This window comes from Chiloscyllium plagiosum, unplaced genomic scaffold (genome assembly GCF_037043375.1).
Source record: "Chiloscyllium plagiosum isolate Xiang-an unplaced genomic scaffold, Cpla_swu_hap1 HiC_scaffold_5, whole genome shotgun sequence".
Taxonomy (NCBI): Eukaryota; Metazoa; Chordata; class Chondrichthyes; order Orectolobiformes; family Hemiscylliidae; genus Chiloscyllium; species Chiloscyllium plagiosum.
The window spans coordinates 11,651,980-11,672,689 of record NW_028270143.1 but is presented as its reverse complement, the minus strand read 5'-3'; the positions used below and the strand labels follow the sequence as shown (position 1 = coordinate 11,672,689).

Below are 20,710 nucleotides of genomic sequence, written 5' to 3'. Positions count from 1 at the left end.
TACTACCCTGAGGAACTCCTGCATAGCTAAAAGCAAAAGCTTTTTAGGGTAAAGCATAGCCCAGTTAGATTACTTTGTGGTTTAATTTTACCTGCTAAATTTACTGTATTGTTAATAAATTTGCAGTCCTTGCTTTAAGATACAAACAGGCATCTACAATTGATTATGCAGAGTCTGGGACTGGTTATTTAAAAAGGCTGGTTGGAAATCATTGGTTGTCAATCTTGAGAGTCTTTGAAGGTTTTAATTTTACTGTGTTGCAAATACAGAGATAGGAAGACTGATTCGGTTCTGCAATCTGTCTCCATGTTGTAACCCTGTGTAATCTGAATTACCAGACCATTCGAAAATCAATTTGCGAAGTTGATCAACACGTCTCCTCCATATGGAAAAATCAGGCGACCATATAATAGGAATCAGGTGGGTATGTAGCAAAAATTTTTAAATATCTTTTTCAAATTCACTATATTCTTAAGAACCCAAATTTATATTTATTTAAAGAAGGAATACATACACCACAGCAGCAAGTATTTTATTAAGCATCAATGACAACAGCTATCAAATATGTCTGATTTTAAGCACGTACATGTGAACTGTTGAAAATATTATTGTTACAAGATAAATCAGCCTAAATATAGAGGTTGCAGTACCAAGCACAGAATGATTAGTGAAGAAAAATACTGTTACAAATTATTTTTCGATCCCTTTTGCTGAAATGTCTACTTCCACTCAGTGGGCATTCTATACATCTTTAGTAAACATCAAGAACTGTCCTCCAAACTGTAGATTCCATGTGCAATGGGTTATTAAATTGATGCGACTAACATGAGAACTAACTGCTCAAGATACAGTACTTCAGTACTAATTTTAACATGTCAAAGTTAGTGACCTCGACAATCATTATTTGTTTGTCAGATGCTAATATTATTAAAGCTACTTCAAAAAATACATGTAAAAACTGAAAAACAAACTTCATGTTTACAAATATCTGTAACGCTACAAATTTGGTAGAAATTGCTATTAGTTTTTCAAACTATTGAATGTTAAATTTGTAATATATTCTTCTTTCAGAAATATAAAATTACTTTTCAATAGAACAGTGTTTAGGCTTAGTGGAATTATACTCCTTTAAAATTAGTCAGAAATTCATATCAATACTCAGCAAATGCAAACATGGACTATTCTGGTAATTAACCATTAGTGTTTTCAGCTGAAGGTCTTATTAATTCTAGTTTAACTTGGAAATGAAAGATATAGATCAGCGTTCCAGATTTTGAATATGGAACTAATGGCACAGGGGATATTGACACCACTAAACTATCAACTCCTTATCATAATTCAACTACAGTGTCATGAGGATTAAAATGTTTTTCTTCTTCTTGATAATGTTAGTCTTATTCAATCAAGGCTATTTTGTTTTGCTTAATTAAACTAACTAACTGATAATACTGATGTTTTGCTGACAACTTTCAATCACTCCAAGGGAACAATTCCACTGACCATCTATAATTTGGCACCACAAACTTCATACATTGTAATTTTCTGCAAGATGGAATATATTGTATAAGCTAATGGAACATGATGTACATCATGTGCCAGCATGATGGGCCAAATGACCTCCTTCTGCACTGTAATAATTCTGAAATTCTGTGATTCATTTTTCCATTGACTGGAATTCACAATTAAATTTTCCATCTTGTTCCTTTGCAAAATATTAATCACATTCCAGAAATCTTTACAAGACAACTATATTGAAGGTAATGAAGTATTAAAAGTCATAAAAAAAAAGAAAACAGACTTTGAAACACATTCAAGCCTGAAGATTTGGACTGTTTACGCATCTCTTCTGATCCCACTAAGAATGGCAAATCCCTGCAGAACTATGCAAAGGCACACTGGAAGCATACCAGGTTGATTGCCAGTCACAACATGGATGAATGATTCTTTCTTTTCCAGGCAGATATTTGATAAAGCAAATAGTCGCTGAGTTACATAAAAATGATCCTCTTCTTTTAAGAGCAGCAGGTCTGGATTATCAGCAGGAAGCATTCCATCATCAGGGATGTTATTAATCTGAAAGCAGGAAATAGACTATGAAAGAGTGGTATAAGCCTGTGTGCCTTTGTCCAGGGGACATACTGAAAACACAACTGGCAGTCTGATCCTCTACATCTCAATTTGCATAACACAACAATTATAATCCTTTAACCTCTCTGGACAAAGCATTTCAGATAGTAATGGTCAATTAATGAAAAATAAATAAATAAAAAATAATGAAGAGAGATGTGCATTGTGGCATTGAAGGAAATACCAAGCCAAGTTCTCAATGGTTCAACAATACTTTGTATTTATATGGTGTCCCTTAATATAATATAACAACCCAATCTACTTCACTGGAATATTACAAACCAGAATGCAACGGTAAACCACCGAAGGAGATAGATATTGGGGCCCATGACCAAAGTTTTGGTGAAAGAGGTTGGTTTTAAACAGTGGTTTTAACAGATGGGAAAATGTAGGGAGGCTGAGAAATTTAATGAAGGCATTCAAAACCCGAGGGTCAAGGCAATTGAAGGCACAGCCACAGCTATCAATCACTGCAATTTAAATCAGAGATGCTGAAGCAATCAGAATCAGAGAGCGCAGATATGTTTTGTGGAGCTTGAGGAGATTATAGAAATATGAAATGGCAAGACAAGAGAGAAAACGAGCAGAGAACTTCAAAGTCAAGGATGTAACCAATGCTTGACCACGAGCCATTGCAGATCAGTGAACATGGGTGAAAGGTTGGATAAGGTCAAGTTTACAGAATGACAAAAGCAAACCAAATGTAGATTAGAATAGTCAAGTAATAAAGATATATTAGAAATTAACTCAAGCTTTAATACCCTCAAAACAAAACTATTGGAATGACAATGCTTGGATGGAATAATGGTGCCTCGCCTTGGAAGAAGCTAATGGACAGAGGAGGTTAGAGTGTAACTCCGATATCCAAAACAAACAGCAGTTCTACAAAGATGTGCTAGCCTAGGAGAAAGCGAGGACTGCAGATGCTGGAGATCAGAGTTGAAGAGTGTGGTGCTGGAAAAGCACAGCCAGTCAGGCAGCATCCAAGGAGCAGGAGAATTGACATTTTGAGCATAAGCCCTCAGTCAGGATGCCTGCAGAATTACAAAAGTTCAGTGTGCATCAGAATAAATGCTGTTTCATCAAATAACACCACGGTTCAACAGCTGATAAAGAATAAAAACAGGAAATGAATATTGTGAATAACTTGTTAACAAGTCCCAAAAATAACTGCTTAGACATAAAGATGTGATGGTGGAATCAATACAAATAACCAAACTTCTGAGAATTAAATCTGGTAGCAAAAGTGGACAGTTGCTAGCAGAGAGAAAGCTTGAGATATGCAAGGGTAAAGGTGAAGTAAGAATGATTGCATGCAGAGTTTGGCCCTGATCAAAGCTCAACAAGTTAACAAAGGCAAATGATACTACCAGGTGGGGAATTTCAACCCAAGATTGAAATTAAAAAGTTGATGCTTTACAAGGTGTTTTGAAATGAACATTTATCAGACACTAACTATCAACACAGTATTTATCCTTGGGGAAGAAGGGATATAAAATAAGAGACATTGAGAGAGCTCAGTACAGTAAGAAGTGGAAAATCACTCTCAATGAGGACTCCAGTAAACACTCTTGGTGGTTTCAGAGGACTTGGGCACTGAGAAGAGGAGTGAAAGAACAGCACACTGTTGAGTGACCAACCTTTCTATCTAGTCTGGACCAGGGTACAGGTTACTTGACAAGATCATATGTTTTTCTAGATAATTACTAAGTCATATCCAGTTGTAAACTCAATGTCCTACAATTTTGATTATATTCAATTTTGACTGAATGACTAGATAGGGATAACTCTCAGAAATGTATCTGCAAAAATTACAATTATTCCCATTTAGGATACCAGTCTGTACTTTTGAATGCGAGAGAGGAGGGGAGTGAGAGAGGGAGGAGAGCACGAGAAAGAAAGATCTAAAGCACTTTCAAATCACTGTGTATAAGTTTTGGCACAGATGCTGATTGAGAAAAACCGTGAAAATAGCTCAGCAAATAGTTAACATTTTGAGTTCAAAAGTGATTCTTCTTCAGTTCCAAAGAAGAATAGTCTTTGGTCTCTTATTTACTCCACAAATGCTACCCGACCTGACTTTCTCCAATTTCCAGTAACTGCAGGATTTTGCTTTTAACTAAATCTTTCATTGTGCTAAAGGAAGGATTCAGATCAAGAAGATGCCGCTGTTCCACTCTGAATTACACAACTGTACAAGCAGATATAGGGCTGTGAAAGTCAAAGTTCAAGAAATTCAACGTTTGACAGTTGAAAATGAATAAATAATGTCACTGAAACAAATGGACATCGAGGCATCAAGGCAAGAGTGACTGAATGTCTTATGATGCTCAAGCAAATAATAACCCCATCCAGTCCACAACAGAGGGAAAAGTATTGTAAAACATGAGACAGTCCACTGTAAGCTGTTGATTATTACATGAACTTACCAAATAAAGCAATGTTGGAAGAATTTGAATTTCGCAGCAAATACCCAAAACTGCAAGACTTTCTTCAGACAAAGCTAAACAAATAGAGGCATGTTAGACACAAAGTAATCCAAATACAGTTTTAACTGTAGCTTTGTAATCAATAACAAAGCTTGGTAAATTTGACAAAATTGAATATTATTTTAAGGAAATATTGTTCCCATCAATAAAAGCTTCACTTTAGTAATTATACCATACAAAAATAACTTAATTAAAAAAATTGAGGTAATTCTTTGAATTTTCTGCCAAAAGTTTAAATTAATTCTGTCTAAACACAATCCCACGTTCAGCAGCTTATAGTCTTTGACCAAAGATTGACTAGTTTTGACAGAAGCCAATAGATAAATTATGATAACTTACTGAGTGAGAATTGTTATTTACAAAGTTATTTATTTGCCTGTAAAATCTGTAGTTCACCCAATCCCTCAAACTCCACGAGAAACAGTTAAAAGGAAATTACATTGGAAATTAGAAGAATTCCTGGAGAAACAGTCAGGGAACACCGAGAGCAATTCCAGACCAATAATCTAAAAAAATATCCACAATGTTTTTATTTACTTGTCAATATTTCAGAAATATCCTGAGGCATGAAATGTCTTTCTTACCATCCAAAGCACTAAAAAGGTAGAATGCAGCTGTAAATAGCTCAGATCTTGCAGCATCTTTATTTTCTGAAGAGTCATCCTCATTTGGGCAAGTATAACCCAAAATGTGTAGCATATCCTTGACATTTTGAGCCTCAGTTGCCTCCAGCTCTTGCAGTCCTATTAGATTTGGATGTTCCTCTGAAGAAAGGTTATCCAACTACAGAATACCAAACAAAAAAGAAAAAAATTCTGGTACAAAGCCAAGCACTTTCTGACCAGTGATAGGTACAATCACTTTCATTGTTTGAAAGTTGCTTACTCTCATACCATCTCACCTGGCCAAATGACGGTTAGCATTGTATCAAATGGGCAGACTAGAATTTGCCTTTACAAAGCCTTCACATCCAGCACTTTCAGGGGGAGACTTTACGAAATCGAAGAAAATGACTAACTTAATTATATTCTACAACCCAGAGCATTGCTCATGCAGTTCTCGCTGGTCAGTAAAACATGTACACTGGCTCCACTCTTCAGAAATAAACACGTTAAAAACACTTCAGATATTTGCTGTTCTAAGTTATGGTTCTTGGTTAGTTTGCAGTCAATGTGATCTCCTGCCACTTGTGTTATTTGACAGAGTTCAGGCAGGCCACTAAAGCCTCAAGAGGAGTGGGATGTTGTCACACAGGATTGATGGCTGATGTCAGTTTTGCAAGAGCTCCACGAGAAAGAGGAATGTGCTAAGGAGGCAAAACAAAAGAGGGCCCCTGGTTGGCACAAGAGACATGGGAAGGAATCACTTATCCCCTGTTCCTTCTTTGACTGACCAGCAGCCCACAGGAATAAACCTCATGCGAGTCTCTGGTTTCAGGGCTGTCCTGGCACCCAATAAATTGGAGCAAGGATGGGATGGGCCTTTAATTGGGTGCAAATTATGAGTGGAAGGGAGCCAATGGCATGGCACGGCACGCTAATCAACTTGCCTGCTCACCCCCATGAATGGCTCATCATTCTTTTGGATTTTTCTATTTTAGTGAGCTGTGGTTACTCAATCCTAAAATATATTTCAGGTAAAAGTGGATTAAGCATTAACCTTCCACTTGCAAATGAAGATTTCTCTGCAATGTGATTCACCCAATAACCAATATACTCCAATCTTGCCCCTAACTCAGGTTACATCCAACATCTGAAAATTATTATCATTTCCAACCTTCTGTGGTGACTACGGGTTGCAGTTTACCAGTGAGACCGAAAATGGGTTTGGAGGCAAGCATGTGGGCATGCCAGTGCCTAACATAATCCTGCCTTAGAAACAAATTTCCCACAGGCAGAATTTCAAGGAGGAGGATAACCTGAAAAAGGTCAGGACCTCAAATAGTCTCTTTAATTCCATTGCACTCCCCAAGTCATGGAATTAACAGACCATAGCCATCCTGTAGACATACTTAATTTCTGCAACAGTGGCCTGCCAGCCATATTCACTGTTTATTTTAAGCATATTAGAAATCAGAGACCATTTACATCTTGCAGTACCTTTGATGTTCCATGCCTCATCAATATCATCCATCTATCTCATGCAGTGACATAGCCACTCACCCACAGTCTCTGGTCCTCCAATCGAAACTCCAGCCTGCACGGCCCGCACAAAGTCCCGAGTGGGACAGGCCTTACCAGGGGCCTCCAACATCACGCAGGCAGGAAAGACCTAGACATAGTCTAAACTGGGATGCATTAACAAGTCCCGATGTTCAAAGGAAACTTCAACCCTGTATTTTTGACTACAACACAGTCAAATGGGTACCATGCTTTACCAAAATCTTCAAGGAGTACAATTCAATGAATATTCATCTATATAATTTAAAAAAATTCTCAGGCAGTAAGCACTTAAATAGAAATGATGGAAAAGTTCCAGCAAGTATGGGAGGAAGTTTAGCTCCTTTCAAATCCCAACAACATAAAAAAAAAGAGGAGTTTTGAATAGGCCATTCTAAACCAATAACCAATTATGGCTGATCTTGTACCTCAACGCCAACTTCCTGCACCATCCCATATTCTGAAACTTCCATTAATACTTAATCCACTTTTACCTGAAATATATTTTAGGATTGAGTAACCTCAGTTCACTAGGATAGAAAAATCCAAAAGAAAGTTGAGCCACTCATGGGGGTAAGCAGGCAAGTAGATTAACGTGCCATGCCACCCCTACTCCAATTTATTGGGACAGGGCAGCCCTGAAACCAGAAGTTAGCAGGAGGTTTAATCCTGTGGACTGCTGGTCAAAGAAGGAACAGGGGTAAGTGATTCCTTCCCAGGTCTCTTGTGCCAACCAGGGGTCCTCTCTTGTTTTGCCTCCTTAGCACATTGCTCTCAATTTGTCAATCAACTTGGCCCACTGGCAACATCTCAGAGTTATCAGAGACTGGAAGCATCCATGGGTTCTCTTTCTCATGGAGCTCTTGCAAAACTGATATCAGCCATTTATCCTGTGTGCCACCAAGCTGCTGGTGTCCAATTGACTGGGAGCTTAAAGACAGGCTTCAGATTTTATACTAATAAAGGGTATTGGCTCCTTAATTGAAGTGGGGGAACTATTCAGAAGTTTTTACTGTGGTGTGGGGAGCCAGTGCTCAGCATATAATCCAGCCCACAGTATATTATAGTACATGGTAGCACAGGAGACATCCATTTGGCTCCCCATTGAATCAAAGGATCTTGCAGTGTGGAAGCAGACCATTCAGTCCATCAAGTCCACACTGACCCTCCAAACAGCATCCCACCCAGACCCACTATCCTATGCTATCCCTACATTTCCAGGGATATGCAGGCTAATCCACCTAGCCTGCATATCCCTGGACACAATGGGCAATTTAGCACAGCCAATCTACCCAACCTGCATGTCTTCGGACTCCTGGCTGTGCTGGCATGGGAAGAGTAATTTACCTACAATCCCACTCCTCTGCTCTTCCCCACAGACCTGCAAATTTTCCTCTCTTCTGATGATCTCATTCCCTGTTGAAAGCCCTAACAGAATCTGTCTGCGCCATACTCTCAGGCAGTGATTTCTGATCCTAGCTACTTAATGTCATAAATTGAGGTTTTCCACATTCCACCAAGGCTTCTTTTGCTCATCACCTTAAATCTGCACACTCTAATTCTTGACTTTTCTACTAATGAGACTTTTTTCCCTATTTATGCTGACAGATCCCTCGTGATTTTGAATATTTTTGCTGAACCTCCTCAATCGTCCCTTCTCCAAGAGCCTCCAATTTCTTCATCTGTGAAGTCATTTCCATAAACCTTATCTGTACTCTCTCCAATGTCTTTGGATCCTTCCCAAAATGTAGTGCCTAGAACTACATACAATACTCCAATGGAGGCTGAAATATTTTGTTTCTAAAAAAGAACAGAATTGACGTAAGTTCTTTGCACCATTATAAATGTGTTATGCTTCCCCGCGCTCACAACATGTCCTACCTCTTTCAATGATTTATGCAGAAATATTCCAAATTTCCTCTGCTCCTGCAACCTCTTTAAAATGTTTGCTTCATTTCATATTGTTTCTCCATATTATTCCTGTTGCAATAAGTCACCCCAGACTTCTGTGCATTAAATTTTTTCTGGCACATGTTGGCAATTCCACAAATCTACATTCTTTCAGAAGTTTAACACTACAATTCTCAGAGTTAACAATTGTTCCAAGTTATGGCATTTATGTCAGAAATGCAGGGATATACCTGGGAATGCTTCTTGAAAATCCAAAGTACCCTTCATCCATTGGATCCCCCTTATTCGCCTTAGTAGTTACATCATCAAAAAATTTAAACAGCAAAGTGAACTGGAAGGATAGTAATGGCATCTTTGACATGCTGATGGAAAGCGTGGTATGTAAAACCCAAAATTTAAAAAGAAGAAACATAAAGTGATACATTTTTGAAGGGGGGGGTGAGAAAGTCAATAAAGTAGCAATCCCTTTGCATGAGTAGGGGCGCCTGGGTTTTCTACACATAATCATTAAAGCTGGCAGGGCAGGTTGAGAAATTACAGTCAGTTCTGCTATAACATGCAATCCACTGTTATACGAAAATCGCGTTATAGCAGCACCACTTAAGAGCGGAATTGCTTTATAACCAACACACACTTTAAAACTTGGTGCTTTAGAACAATGCCTCCAATTTGTCAATTGTGTTGTAACGAATTTGTGTTACCAAAACACACATTCTAGCAGAACGACCTGACATTAATAACACAGATTTCAACTGCAAGTTATGGTCAACCTTTACAAAATATTGGTTAAGCCCCAATTAGAGTGCTGTGTGTAAGTCTGGTTGCTGTACTTTTGAAACAATGTAAAGACATAGGAGAGGGTACAGACAAGATTTATAGTAATGATTTGGGCATAAGGGGCTTCAGTAACTGAATAGATTGTCAAAGCTGAAGATGTTCTCTTTGGAGAAGAGAAGGTTTAGAAGAAATTTATTTGAGGTGCTCGAAATCATGAAGGGTTTATATAGAGTAGGTGGAAGGAATTCTTCCCATTGGTAGAAGGGTTAAAAACTAGAGGATCCTAATTTAAAGAGACTGGCAAAATAAAGAGGTGATAAGAGGAAAGTGTTTTTTTTAACATAGTGATGGATTATGATCTGGAATACACTTACCTGAGAGTGGCTTTCAAAAGGATAATTACACATTTGCAGAGCTATAGGAAAGAAGATGGGATATTGGGGTAAGGGAATTTGCTTTCACATAGAACTGGTGTGGACAGCATTGAGCTGGAGTGGCCTCCAGCTCTGCTGCAACCATTCCATGTTTATGAGTCTAGGTCATGAAAATGAGCTACACTATTTTTCTTTCAGAAAAATATCAACTTTGTTCAAACATGTGATGATTTTTTAATAATTTTAAGAAATGTTGAAGAAATCTTTCTTTGTCGTCCTTTTTAAATGCCCGGTGATCCCATAATAGATTCTACCATTTTATCTCCCCCTAATGTTTGACTAAATGGCCTGAAGTTCCTCCTTTTCTTTTAATACCAAGTAGTGGGATTATGTTTGCTACCTTCCAACATCCTTGGGAAAGTTTCCAGAATCCAAAGATTTCTGGAAGATTAACCCCACGACAAACCCTGGTTGTGGGTCATCACAGGCAAGGCATTTGACCACATTTCATGCTATTAGTTTCCCCCGTACTTTCTATTTATTGTCATTAGCTTCTACTGATTAGAGAAGACCAAGCCTTCAATAAGTGGTCTAACATCCTTTCAACTTTATATATAAATTACAGTGGTACAGCAATGTAGTGACACCAAGGACCTGCTTCTTCATGCCTGGTTTGAGATTGTCTGTTCTTCAGAGTTACCAAGATTGAACAATAAGAATGAACATTACTCTAGACCACTGTCTTGCACATTATGTTGAGGAGACTGTCCACATGTTGATCTAATGCTTGACCAGTATACAATGACAGTAAAATTGCTATAGTCTACCTCATTATTAGGGGGGAGGGGGGAAAGAGAGACAGGCAGAGAGACAGACAGACAGCGTGAGAGGCACTCACGTTCTTGGCATTACAAACCAGCCATCTCACCAACTCCTCAATGATAGTAAATTCTAGCTCTGCTAGGTGACCCTGACTCTATATTGCCGCAGTGTTGATATGCCTCACGAATTAATCCACTCACAACACAGATTCCAGGGAATAATCAACATCTTACATTGATGAAATTCATTCATCCTATTTATAATCAAAGGTTGCTTCACTGGGTATCACTTTTTCATTAAAAAAAAGTGACAACGGTGCCAGTCAATCTAATTTCATGATAATTTCCTGAGAAGATTGAAATTCCTCAATACTACATTACTCTAAACACAAGACTATGAAAGCCATGCTGGGTTGGAGGAATGAGAAAATAAAGGGGTAGATTTTCAGTTCCCTTCAATGTATTTATTTGGAATGGTTATAGGCTCATTCTGTGTATCTTCAGGTCTGAGAATGGATGAGTCTTTGACAATTGAAAATGAGACAATAAGTGCTATCCCGTTGCTGGCTACTTCAATACTTGGGGTCTTATGAACTAGCTCTGGCATTGCATCTCGTTGTATGGAAATGAAAAGAGGGGATGATCTAATTTGCAAGACCAATACATGAACAAAAACAAAACAAAATTTACTTCCATCATGGACAAACAATTGTTAGTGTTAGTTATTTCTTAGATATGCTTCTGGGTCATGTTCCACTACTTCAAACTATGTAAAATGATTACTGTATTTCACTGCAGATAAGGATGCCAGTCACCCAAAATATTATACTTACAACATTTTCAAGAAGGGTAATCACGTCTTCGTGGTACAAGAACTCACAGTAATATTTAAATAATTGCTGACATTTGTCCTCAGAAAGTTCACAGAATGGCTGCAGCTGTTGCTGAGCCTCTTCAATAGCTGTGAAGATATGGATGTCACTATCATCGTCAATGTTAAATCAATTTGCATCAATATTTAGATTCCATTCGTAATTACCTAAACTTGTCTAGAAAACACTTAATATCAATAGTGAAATCCAGTACCACTATTTCTTTGAACATATTTACCAAACTTATCGTTAAACGAATAACTGCATAGACTTCCCAAAGATCAGTCATTAATCTCTAGTTTTCATAATCAGACTACTTGAAATGTAATCGCAGGAATTCTAAGCATAAGCAAATGAACTTCTCAATCAAATGGCATAAAGCATAAACGGGCAATAGAACACAAATTTCTATTTTCAATGAAACAAATTTGATGTTTAGCAAACGGACATGATTCACATTACACCAGGAAAGTGCTATCCAAGATCTTTAAAATTTTAAATGCTTTGATAAACTCCAACTCTTGGTTATCACACTGCTCCATTCCATCTAAGCTCTCACTATTTTATAACTAAAGGTAAAGTAACCACAGCCTTACCAGATGATAGGGCAATTCCCTCATCAGAGAGAGGGAGGACTGATGGTGATTTAACCAGAGGTCACCATACCTCACTGAATTGCAAACCAGTCATCCAGAAAATTAAACTAACTGACCCCCATTGTATAGCTACCTGGGAAAGCAACTATCAAAGCAGAAGATAATGTATAAATTAAACTGCATATACAGCTTGATGTCAATGAGATTTGTGAACAAACATTAATACCTGAATTAGGGTTTACACCATTGTTCAAGAATCCATCAATTGGATTGGTTTGTTGAATTAAAGGTAGACCAAGTAAAGTTTAAAACTCAATTTCAACTTGAAAGTACAGTTACTGATCCATTTCTGAGAGAATCTTCACCACCTCATACCAGTGAGAACAATCATCCTGGAAATGCCAGAGCTAATCAATACTATCATGGAGATAGAATTCCTAACTTATCCTGGCCAGGACAGGCTAGGCTTGTGGCTGCATGAGTTTAGAAAAGTAGGAGGCAACTTGATTTAAACACAAGATTCTGAGGAGAGTTTACACATTAGATGCAGACAAGATGTCTCCTGTTCTGGAGAAATCCAGATCTAGAAGTCACACTGTCAAAATCAGGGGTTGTTCATTTAAAATAGAAGGATTGAGTTTTCTTTCTTTTAAAAGTGGCATGATTCTTCTGAGACTCAATTCCTGAAAATGTAGTGGTAGCAGAGTCTTGAATATTTGATTGCAGAGATTGTATAGATTCTTGGTAAATAAGGGAATAAAAAAGGTAGTTGGAAATGTGGATTTGAGATTACAATTAGATCAATCATGATCATACTAAAATAGCTAAATGATCTACTCCTGTTCCTAGTTCAAATGTATATTTTTAAATGCCAAAGGTGAAGCCAGAAGTTACTTCCAAACCACACCACCAACATTTGGAATGTTTTCACAGTTTGTGGTCTCTGTAATACAGATAAAAATCCACAATATGGAAGTCTTTTTTTACCATCTGGAATCCAATTTGTCTTTCAGTCAGATAATGTGCTATTAATACCTATGTTGCCCAGGAAACTACCAGAAACCAGCTGGTTACTCATGTCAGTAAATATTATTTTCAGTCATAAGCACATTTTTCTGTATAAACTGATATTATCCTCCCAGAAAAAAATACTAATCGTTTACTGTTCCACATTAGATTTGAAAGTTGTATAATAATGTAGCACACCACATGTGGATTAATTGCATGCATATCACAAATATTAATAGGGGATTTACAACATTCCTATAGTTATCAATAGGAAGAAACTATAGTGGCTGGTTGAGAGGTTAATGCTGGTGTGTCTCCCTCTGAAACTGGCTTCTATGCTACCCTTATGAGTATTTGAATCAGGGGTTGGCCACTCAGCCCCTTGAGCCTGCTCCACACCATTTAATGTGACTGTGGCTAATCTGATTGAAAGCTCAAATCCACATTCCCACCTATCCCAATTATCTTTCAACCCCTGGCTTAACTATGCTAGAATCTTCTTGTTCAGATGCTTTTGGTATTTTCTTTAGTGTGGAATGTTCGGTTTCATTTAGTGGGATCTTGTTCTAGACTGGTAGTGTCCATATCTCTGAGCAAGGAGGCGTGGGTTCAAGTTCCAACTACTCCAGAGATATATGATAACATCTACAGCTTTACTGGATCTAGCTATTACAGAAAACAAAATTTAAGCACCAATAATACTTGAATTAATCCAAGAGTTTTCCATGAAAAAAAAGATCAGTGCTTTGGGTATGATTATAAGTACAGTATTATTTTGCCAATATCTACTCAAAGCACCAAGACCCTGGAAATGATACAAGTTCTGGAAATGTCCAAGAAAGCGGATTAAGATATTGCCTGATCAGCTGTGCTTTTCCAGCTTCACACTCTTCAACTTATTGCTAAATGGAGATGAGAGTTTAAAGCTTTTTATTTTATAATTAGAATAATAATGCAGAAACAAATCTGAAATAAAAAGATACCACTGAAGAGTTGGTTGGGTCATTATTGGCATGGAAATGCAACAAGGACAGTTAACTGTCAATTTTTCTTCTCCAATCAGGCAGATGGATTCTGATTAGTCAGAGACTGTTGCTATTGGCTGTCTCCATGCACATTCTTTTTTTCCAAAGGTGCAGCGTATGCACTAATTACATTTGCCCACATGAAAAAAGGGTTCCGAGTACTTAGATATGCAAGCTTCAAGCTCGTGCAAATGTATCACACTGTGATCCTGGCTGATTATCTAAAATGCTGAAAATGTGTTGCTGGAAAAGTGCAGCAGGTCAGGCAGCATCCAAGGAGCAGGAGAATCGATGTTTCTTAGCTTGCTGGACACACGTTCCTCATTCCTGAAGAAGGGTTTATGCCTGAAACGTCGATTCTCCTGCTCCTTGGATGCTGCCTGACCTGCTGCGCTTTTCCAGCAACACATTTTCAGCTCTGATCTCCAGCATCTGCAGTCCTCACTTTCTCCTAGATGATTATCTAAAATGGTTTTCCGGTGTAACTGTTAGCACAATCCAGATTATTAAATAAATGATTTATGATAACAGGATCACATCTAAATGGTACTTATACATTTAAGGTTTACAAGCATGAGCTACTTGAGCTGCCAGCTGTGAATGGTCAACAGAAAATATTACTTGATAGGGCCCACCAGTTGTTAGAATGCACAGCCAACACACCTCTTCTCACTCCATATAATTCCGTTTCTTCTGGTCTACTTCTTACATCCTCATTCTGATAACTGCAAAAGGAAAAGCTTCAACTTAAAGTCTCCTTTCAGCAAGATTTAAGTAATGTACTACCAAAGATGAAGATAATTTGTTCAGATTCATTATTATACTAATCAAAAGGAGTTTTGTTTGTATGAGAGAGTGAGATTGTCAGCGGCTCCTTCAATTACGTGAAGCTAAATAGTGTTTGTACAGTAGAGGCAGGCCTCTGGCAAGACCTAGGCAGGCTCTTGGTTGCAGCAGCGGTGGGGGGGCAGACCTGTTGGGGAGGGTCCCCAAGGCAAGTCCCAGGCAGCCCCAAAATTGAGTCCCAGGCAGCAGCAGTGGAGGTGGGCCTGTAATAACAGCAGCAGTGGTGGAGGTCCTGGGAGGGGCCCCAAGGCAAGTCCCAGGCAGCAGCAGTGAGGTAGGCCCCAAGCAGCAACAGCTGAGGCAGGTCCGGGCGGGGTCCCAGAGACCAGCAGTGGGAGTGGGCCCCAGGTCAGCAGCAACACTGCCTTGAGCTGGGTGAGGCCCAGGCTGCAGCTCCAAAAGTAGGCCCCAGACTCGAAATCTCTCACCTTCTGCTTCTGCCTCCTCCTCTTCTTCTTCTTCTTCTTTCCTTCCTCTCTCTCTCGATGCAGGGCAGCTAATTCAGGGACAGTCCCCTTCAAGGAGGAGAGTCCTTGCACACCCGAGTGGCCAGTGACAAACACTGCCCTTCACATCAAAGGGCAGTGCTGTGTGATGAAAAAAAAAGTGAAGGGGAGGGTAGGGACTAAAATAAAATAGAGTTGGAGGGAAAAATAATGCACTCCACTCCCTGCGGCGCCTACCTCTCCCTGAACAACTCCAGGGTGTTGGTGGACACCGCGTGCTCATTCTCCAAGGACACCCAGGCCCTAACGTAACCACTGAAGAGGGCAGGCACTCGGCCCTAACGACCCCCTCCACGGCCCGCTGGAGGGGGTCGTTAGGGCCGACTGCCTGCCCACTCCTATTTATATTTTTTTTCTTTCTCTTTTTCTTCTTCTTACACAAAGTGCACGAATCTTTATTCAATTTCCACCACCAGGAAGATAGGAAAACACCCGGGTGGCCAGTGACAACTCTCCTTTTTATTTTATTTTTTTTTTTTTTTGTAGGAAATACACTCTTCTGTTTATTTATTTTTTCTTTTTTTCTTTTTTTTTAAATTTAACCCCCACACTACCACCTAAGTGCGGTAGTGCTTATTGTTTCCCCAGCACACATGGTGTGTGTGTGTGCAGGTGTGAGACACAGTGAAAGACACAAAGTGCACGAATCTTTGTTCAAATTCCACCACCAGGAAGATAGGAAAACACCCGGGTGGCCAGTGACAAACACTGCCCTTCACATCAAAGGGCAGTGCTGTGTGATCAAAACAGTGAAGGGGAGGGTAGGGAATAAATCAAAATAGAGTTGGAGGGAGAAATGATGCACTCCACTCCCCGCGGCGCCCACCTCTCCCTGAACAACTCCAGGGTGTTGGTCGACACCACGTGCTTCTTCTCCAAGGACATCCGGGCCCTAACGTAACCACGGAAGAGGGGCAGGCAGTCGGCCCTAACGACCCCCTCCACGGCCCGCTGCAGGGGGTCGTTAGGGCCGACTGCCTGCCCACTCCTGTTTATTTCTACCAGCTCGGGCTCCCTGATTGGACCAGAATAACAGCCCCAATCAGAGAATTCATATTCTATGATATCCACCTGGCTGACCTTGTTACAATCTCTACAGTTTGTGTACTCCCCCAGTACCGCATCTGCCCCTCTGCATGTTCCCAACATCTCTCAATGCGTTTGGACCTTTCCACATCAGCCTTCTCTGAATTGACCTATCAAAGGCCATGGCAGGGATGTTTCACATCTTCAAGAATGTTTTTAGGATATTGCTAAATACTTTCTACTGTCCTCTTCAGTGTCTCCTGGACTGACTATTTTCCAAATAGAGCAGTCATTTAGAGATTCTGTTATCAGGAATTGAACTACACGACCCTTACACTTGGACTGGTTTTATGTGATTGTGCTTCAATGTTAAACAATTCGATTTGGGAGACAATGCTGTTGACTGGATCAATTTTCTTGTCTGGGATTTGGAGGATCTTGTGAAGTAACCACTCACAATAATACTCCAGTGATTTGATGTGCCTGATAAAGTTGTCCAAGTCTCCAAACATATATAGCAGTGCAGGGATCAGTACTTAATGATTTGATTCCCTACAGTATGGAAACACGACCTTGGCCCAACCAGTCCAAACCGACCCTCTAAAGAGTAACCCACCCAGACCCATTTCCCTCTGACTAATGCACCCAACACCATGGGCAATTTAGCGTGGCCAATTCATCTGACCTGCACAACTTTGGATTGTGGGGGGAAACCCATGCAGACACAGGCGAATGTGCAAACTGCACAGTCACCAGAGGCAGGAATCGAAACTGGGTCCCTGGTGCTGTGAGGCAGCAGCGCTAACCACTGAGCCACCATGCTGCTTAATCTTGGGTTTAGGATCTTGATCCTCAAATATACATTTTCTCAGTCAGTAAAACTCTGGCACAATGGAGTCAAAGAGTGTGGCACTGGAAAAGCACAGTTGGTTAGGCAGCATCCGAGGCAGCATTAACCCTTCATCAGGAATGTAGGGATGTGGAAGGGGGCTGAGATATAAATAGGAGGATGGGGTGGGGGGGGGAGGGGTAGCTGGAAAGGCAATAGGTAGATGTACGTGGAGGGGGTGATAGGTTGGAAGGGATAGGTAGGAAGGAAGATGGACAAGTAGGACAGTTCAAGAGAGCGGTGCTGAGTTCGAGGGTTGGATTTGGGATGAGGTGGGGGGAGGGGAGACAAGGAAATAGGTGAAGTCCACATTGATGCTATGTGGTTGGAGGATCCCAAGGTGGAACGTAAGGCGCTCTTCCCCTAGTCGTTAGGTGGCCGGGATTTGGCGGTGGAGGAGGCCAGGACCTGCATGTCCTTGGCAAGTGAGAGGGGGGTGTTGAAGTGGTGTTTGGATTTGCAGGAAAATCTCTTCTGAATGTGGAAAGAACCTTTGGGGTCTTGGAAAGAGGTGAGGGGGGAGGTGTGGGTGCAAGTTTTAACCTCTTGCAGCGGAAAGGGAAGTTGCCGGAAGTGGAGGGTGGGTTGGTGGAGGCGAGGACCTAACAAGGAAGTCACGGAGGAAATGGTCTCTACGGAATGCACATGGGGTGGGGAGGGAAATATATCTCTGGTAGTGGGTTTTGGCTGTAGTTGGCAGAAAGATAATGTGTTGCGGCTCCCTAATTACTTGGCAGCTGAATGGTTCATTGCAACTTTGAGTTATTCATCTTCATTATCAAATCTCATTATTTGAACCCCTATCATATTTAATATGATAGACCTCCTGGCAAGGATTTGCATAAATGATTCTCATACAAGGATGCAAATGTGTTGTATCACTGCAATTTAATTCTGGTTAGGAAATAAAAGTGAGTTAGGTTACACGTCGGATGGAGCTGTCTTTTATCTTTACTCACCACACATTATAGACATGGCACAAAGCTGGACAACTGCTTTGGAAACAACACACTGAGTAGGCACATTATAATGACATAATTGAATGGTGTGATATGTGATCTCCAAGCTCTGCACCATGCAAAATGCCATGTTGAAACTAAAATGAGAGTCACCTCTTCCTCAAAAACTAATGATTCAGCATCAAAAATCTGCAGACTATAATAACATGTTAATTATTATTAATGTTAAGATGCACAGTTTGATTAACTACCTTGAACACATTATAAAGAGAGACCAATAGGAAACTGAGTCATAGAGAGACATTCGATATTTGTGATGTTGCATTGCGTAAATAAATCTGACATTAAGTAAAAAATATTAGTGCCTGGTGTCTTACTTCATTATCTGACTTCAGAATGAATTAATAAGGTAGCAGAGGATAGTTGCTTAATTGTGCAGTTTGGAAACTTAAGAACATTTTTATCGGACTCTAATGATTTCCCTCTTTTTGTAACATTCCTTTGTGTTACAGAAGACAGCATTCTGTGAGAATATAATGTTCAAGGCACATTTCATTCCAGGTTATTACTTTTGGCTGTTTCAAAATATTAATTACACTCAATTCTGCTTAGAAATAATTGTAGGATTAATTGCAAAGTTTTTGACAGATCACTTAGGCCAGTTAAAGGTCATTGAAGAGAAGTTCAAAGGAGACAGATGAAGTCTGGCAGTTTGTGAATACGTCAGGGAGCGAGAGAGAAGACTCCATGTCTGGTGCTTTCATTCTGTACCTCTGGGAAGATAGCTGAACTACACACAGATTCTGTGCAGGGAATTCAATAAGGATTCCCAAGAGCTGTTGGATGTCTCTGTGCTGTTCGAATTCAGGCAGAGTTTTTGGAGTTAGCAAGCAGCAATATGTCATGTACTGGAAGCTGTGGGGTCTCAGAAGAATCTGTGTGCCATGAATAGTCCTGTACAGCTGAAAATAGAGGTTTAAAAGCCACAAGTGCTACTTACTCGGTACAGCTGTAAAAATGAGATCTCGGTGATATTTCCTGAATCCAAATTTTATGGTCAGTGGATAACTGACGCAATGATGTGGACATGAGTTATGTACTTATTGAGCAGAAAGTAAGAAATGGATTTGGAATCGCTGCTGTCTCTCCACAGATGCTGGAGACCACCTACATTTTTCGAACAATTGTTGTTTTTGTCTAGGAATAGACAAGTCTTTTTTCGAATGGGAGGTAGTCTCTAGTGGGGTATCAGAAGGATCAGTGCTAGAATCCCAACTACTCACAATATACAACAATCAGTTAAATGAAGGAACTAAATGAAATATCTCCAAAGTGACAGATGACACAAAGCTGAGTGGGAGAGGGAGCTGCGCGGAGGATGCAGAGATGCTTCAGCAGTGTTTTGGGCAAGCTAAGAGGACAGGCAAATGCAGTATGATGTGGATAAATGTGAGGGTATCCATTTTGGTAAAAAAAAAACAGGAAGGCAACTATTATCTGAATGGTCATAAGCTGAGAGAGGGGAATGTGCAACAAAACCTGTGTAATACATCAGTCAATTAAGGTGCAACAGGCAAGAGGATTGATGTACACGACAGGAGTGTTTTGTTGCAATTATACAGACCACTGATGAGACCACACCTGGAATAGTGTGTGCAGTTTTGCTCTCCTTATCTGAGAAAGGATGTTCTGATTATACAGGGAGTGCAGCGAAGATTTACAAGACTGATTCCTCAAAAAGCAAGAATGATGAATGAGGAGACATTGAGTTGGTTAAGATTATATTCACTGGGTTCTGACGAATGAGGGGAGATTGCATAGAAACCTACAAAATTCTAACAGGATTAGACAAGGTGAATGCAGGAAAGATTTTCCCAATGGTGAGAGAATGCAGGACCAAGGGTCACAGTGTATAAATATAGGGTACACCATTTAGGATTGAGATGAGGAGAAATTTCTTCACTCAGAAAGTGGTGAGCCTGTGGAATTTGTCACCACAGGAAGTTGAGACCAAAACATTGTATGATTTCAGGAAGGAGTTGGATATAGCACTTGGGCCTAAAGGCATCAAAAGATGTAGGGAAAAGGCAAAAACAAGCTATAGAGTTGGATGATCAGCCATGATCATTATGACTGGTGGAGCAGTAACAAAGGGCTAAATAGCCTACTCCAGCTCATATTTTCTGTGTTTCTATGGATTCCATACAAGCTGAACATTTGAATCTGAATTAGGTTTATTGTCACACGTACTCACATGAGTACAGTGAAAAGTTTACAAGTTGCCACTTACGGCGTCATCTTAGATACGAAGGTACCTAGGTACAG

At 39.9% G+C, this 20,710-nt stretch overlaps 1 protein-coding gene across 1 annotated transcript in view; it reads right to left on the bottom strand.

Annotated features, from left to right (window-relative positions):
- Positions 1-846: 846 nt before the first annotated feature.
- LOC148149875 (gasdermin-E-like) overlaps positions 847-20,710 on the bottom strand; it is a 30,916-nt gene continuing 11,052 nt past the window's right edge. Inside the window, exons 3-6 of the mRNA XM_087986883.1 lie at positions 11,492-11,619; positions 5,201-5,399; positions 4,557-4,630; positions 847-2,073 (exon numbers count right to left, since the gene is read on the bottom strand). Coding sequence (XP_087843009.1) covers positions 1,834-2,073; positions 4,557-4,630; positions 5,201-5,399; positions 11,492-11,619 — 641 coding nt within the window. The 3' untranslated portion in view covers positions 847-1,833. The remainder of the gene's footprint in view (positions 2,074-4,556; positions 4,631-5,200; positions 5,400-11,491; positions 11,620-20,710) is intronic.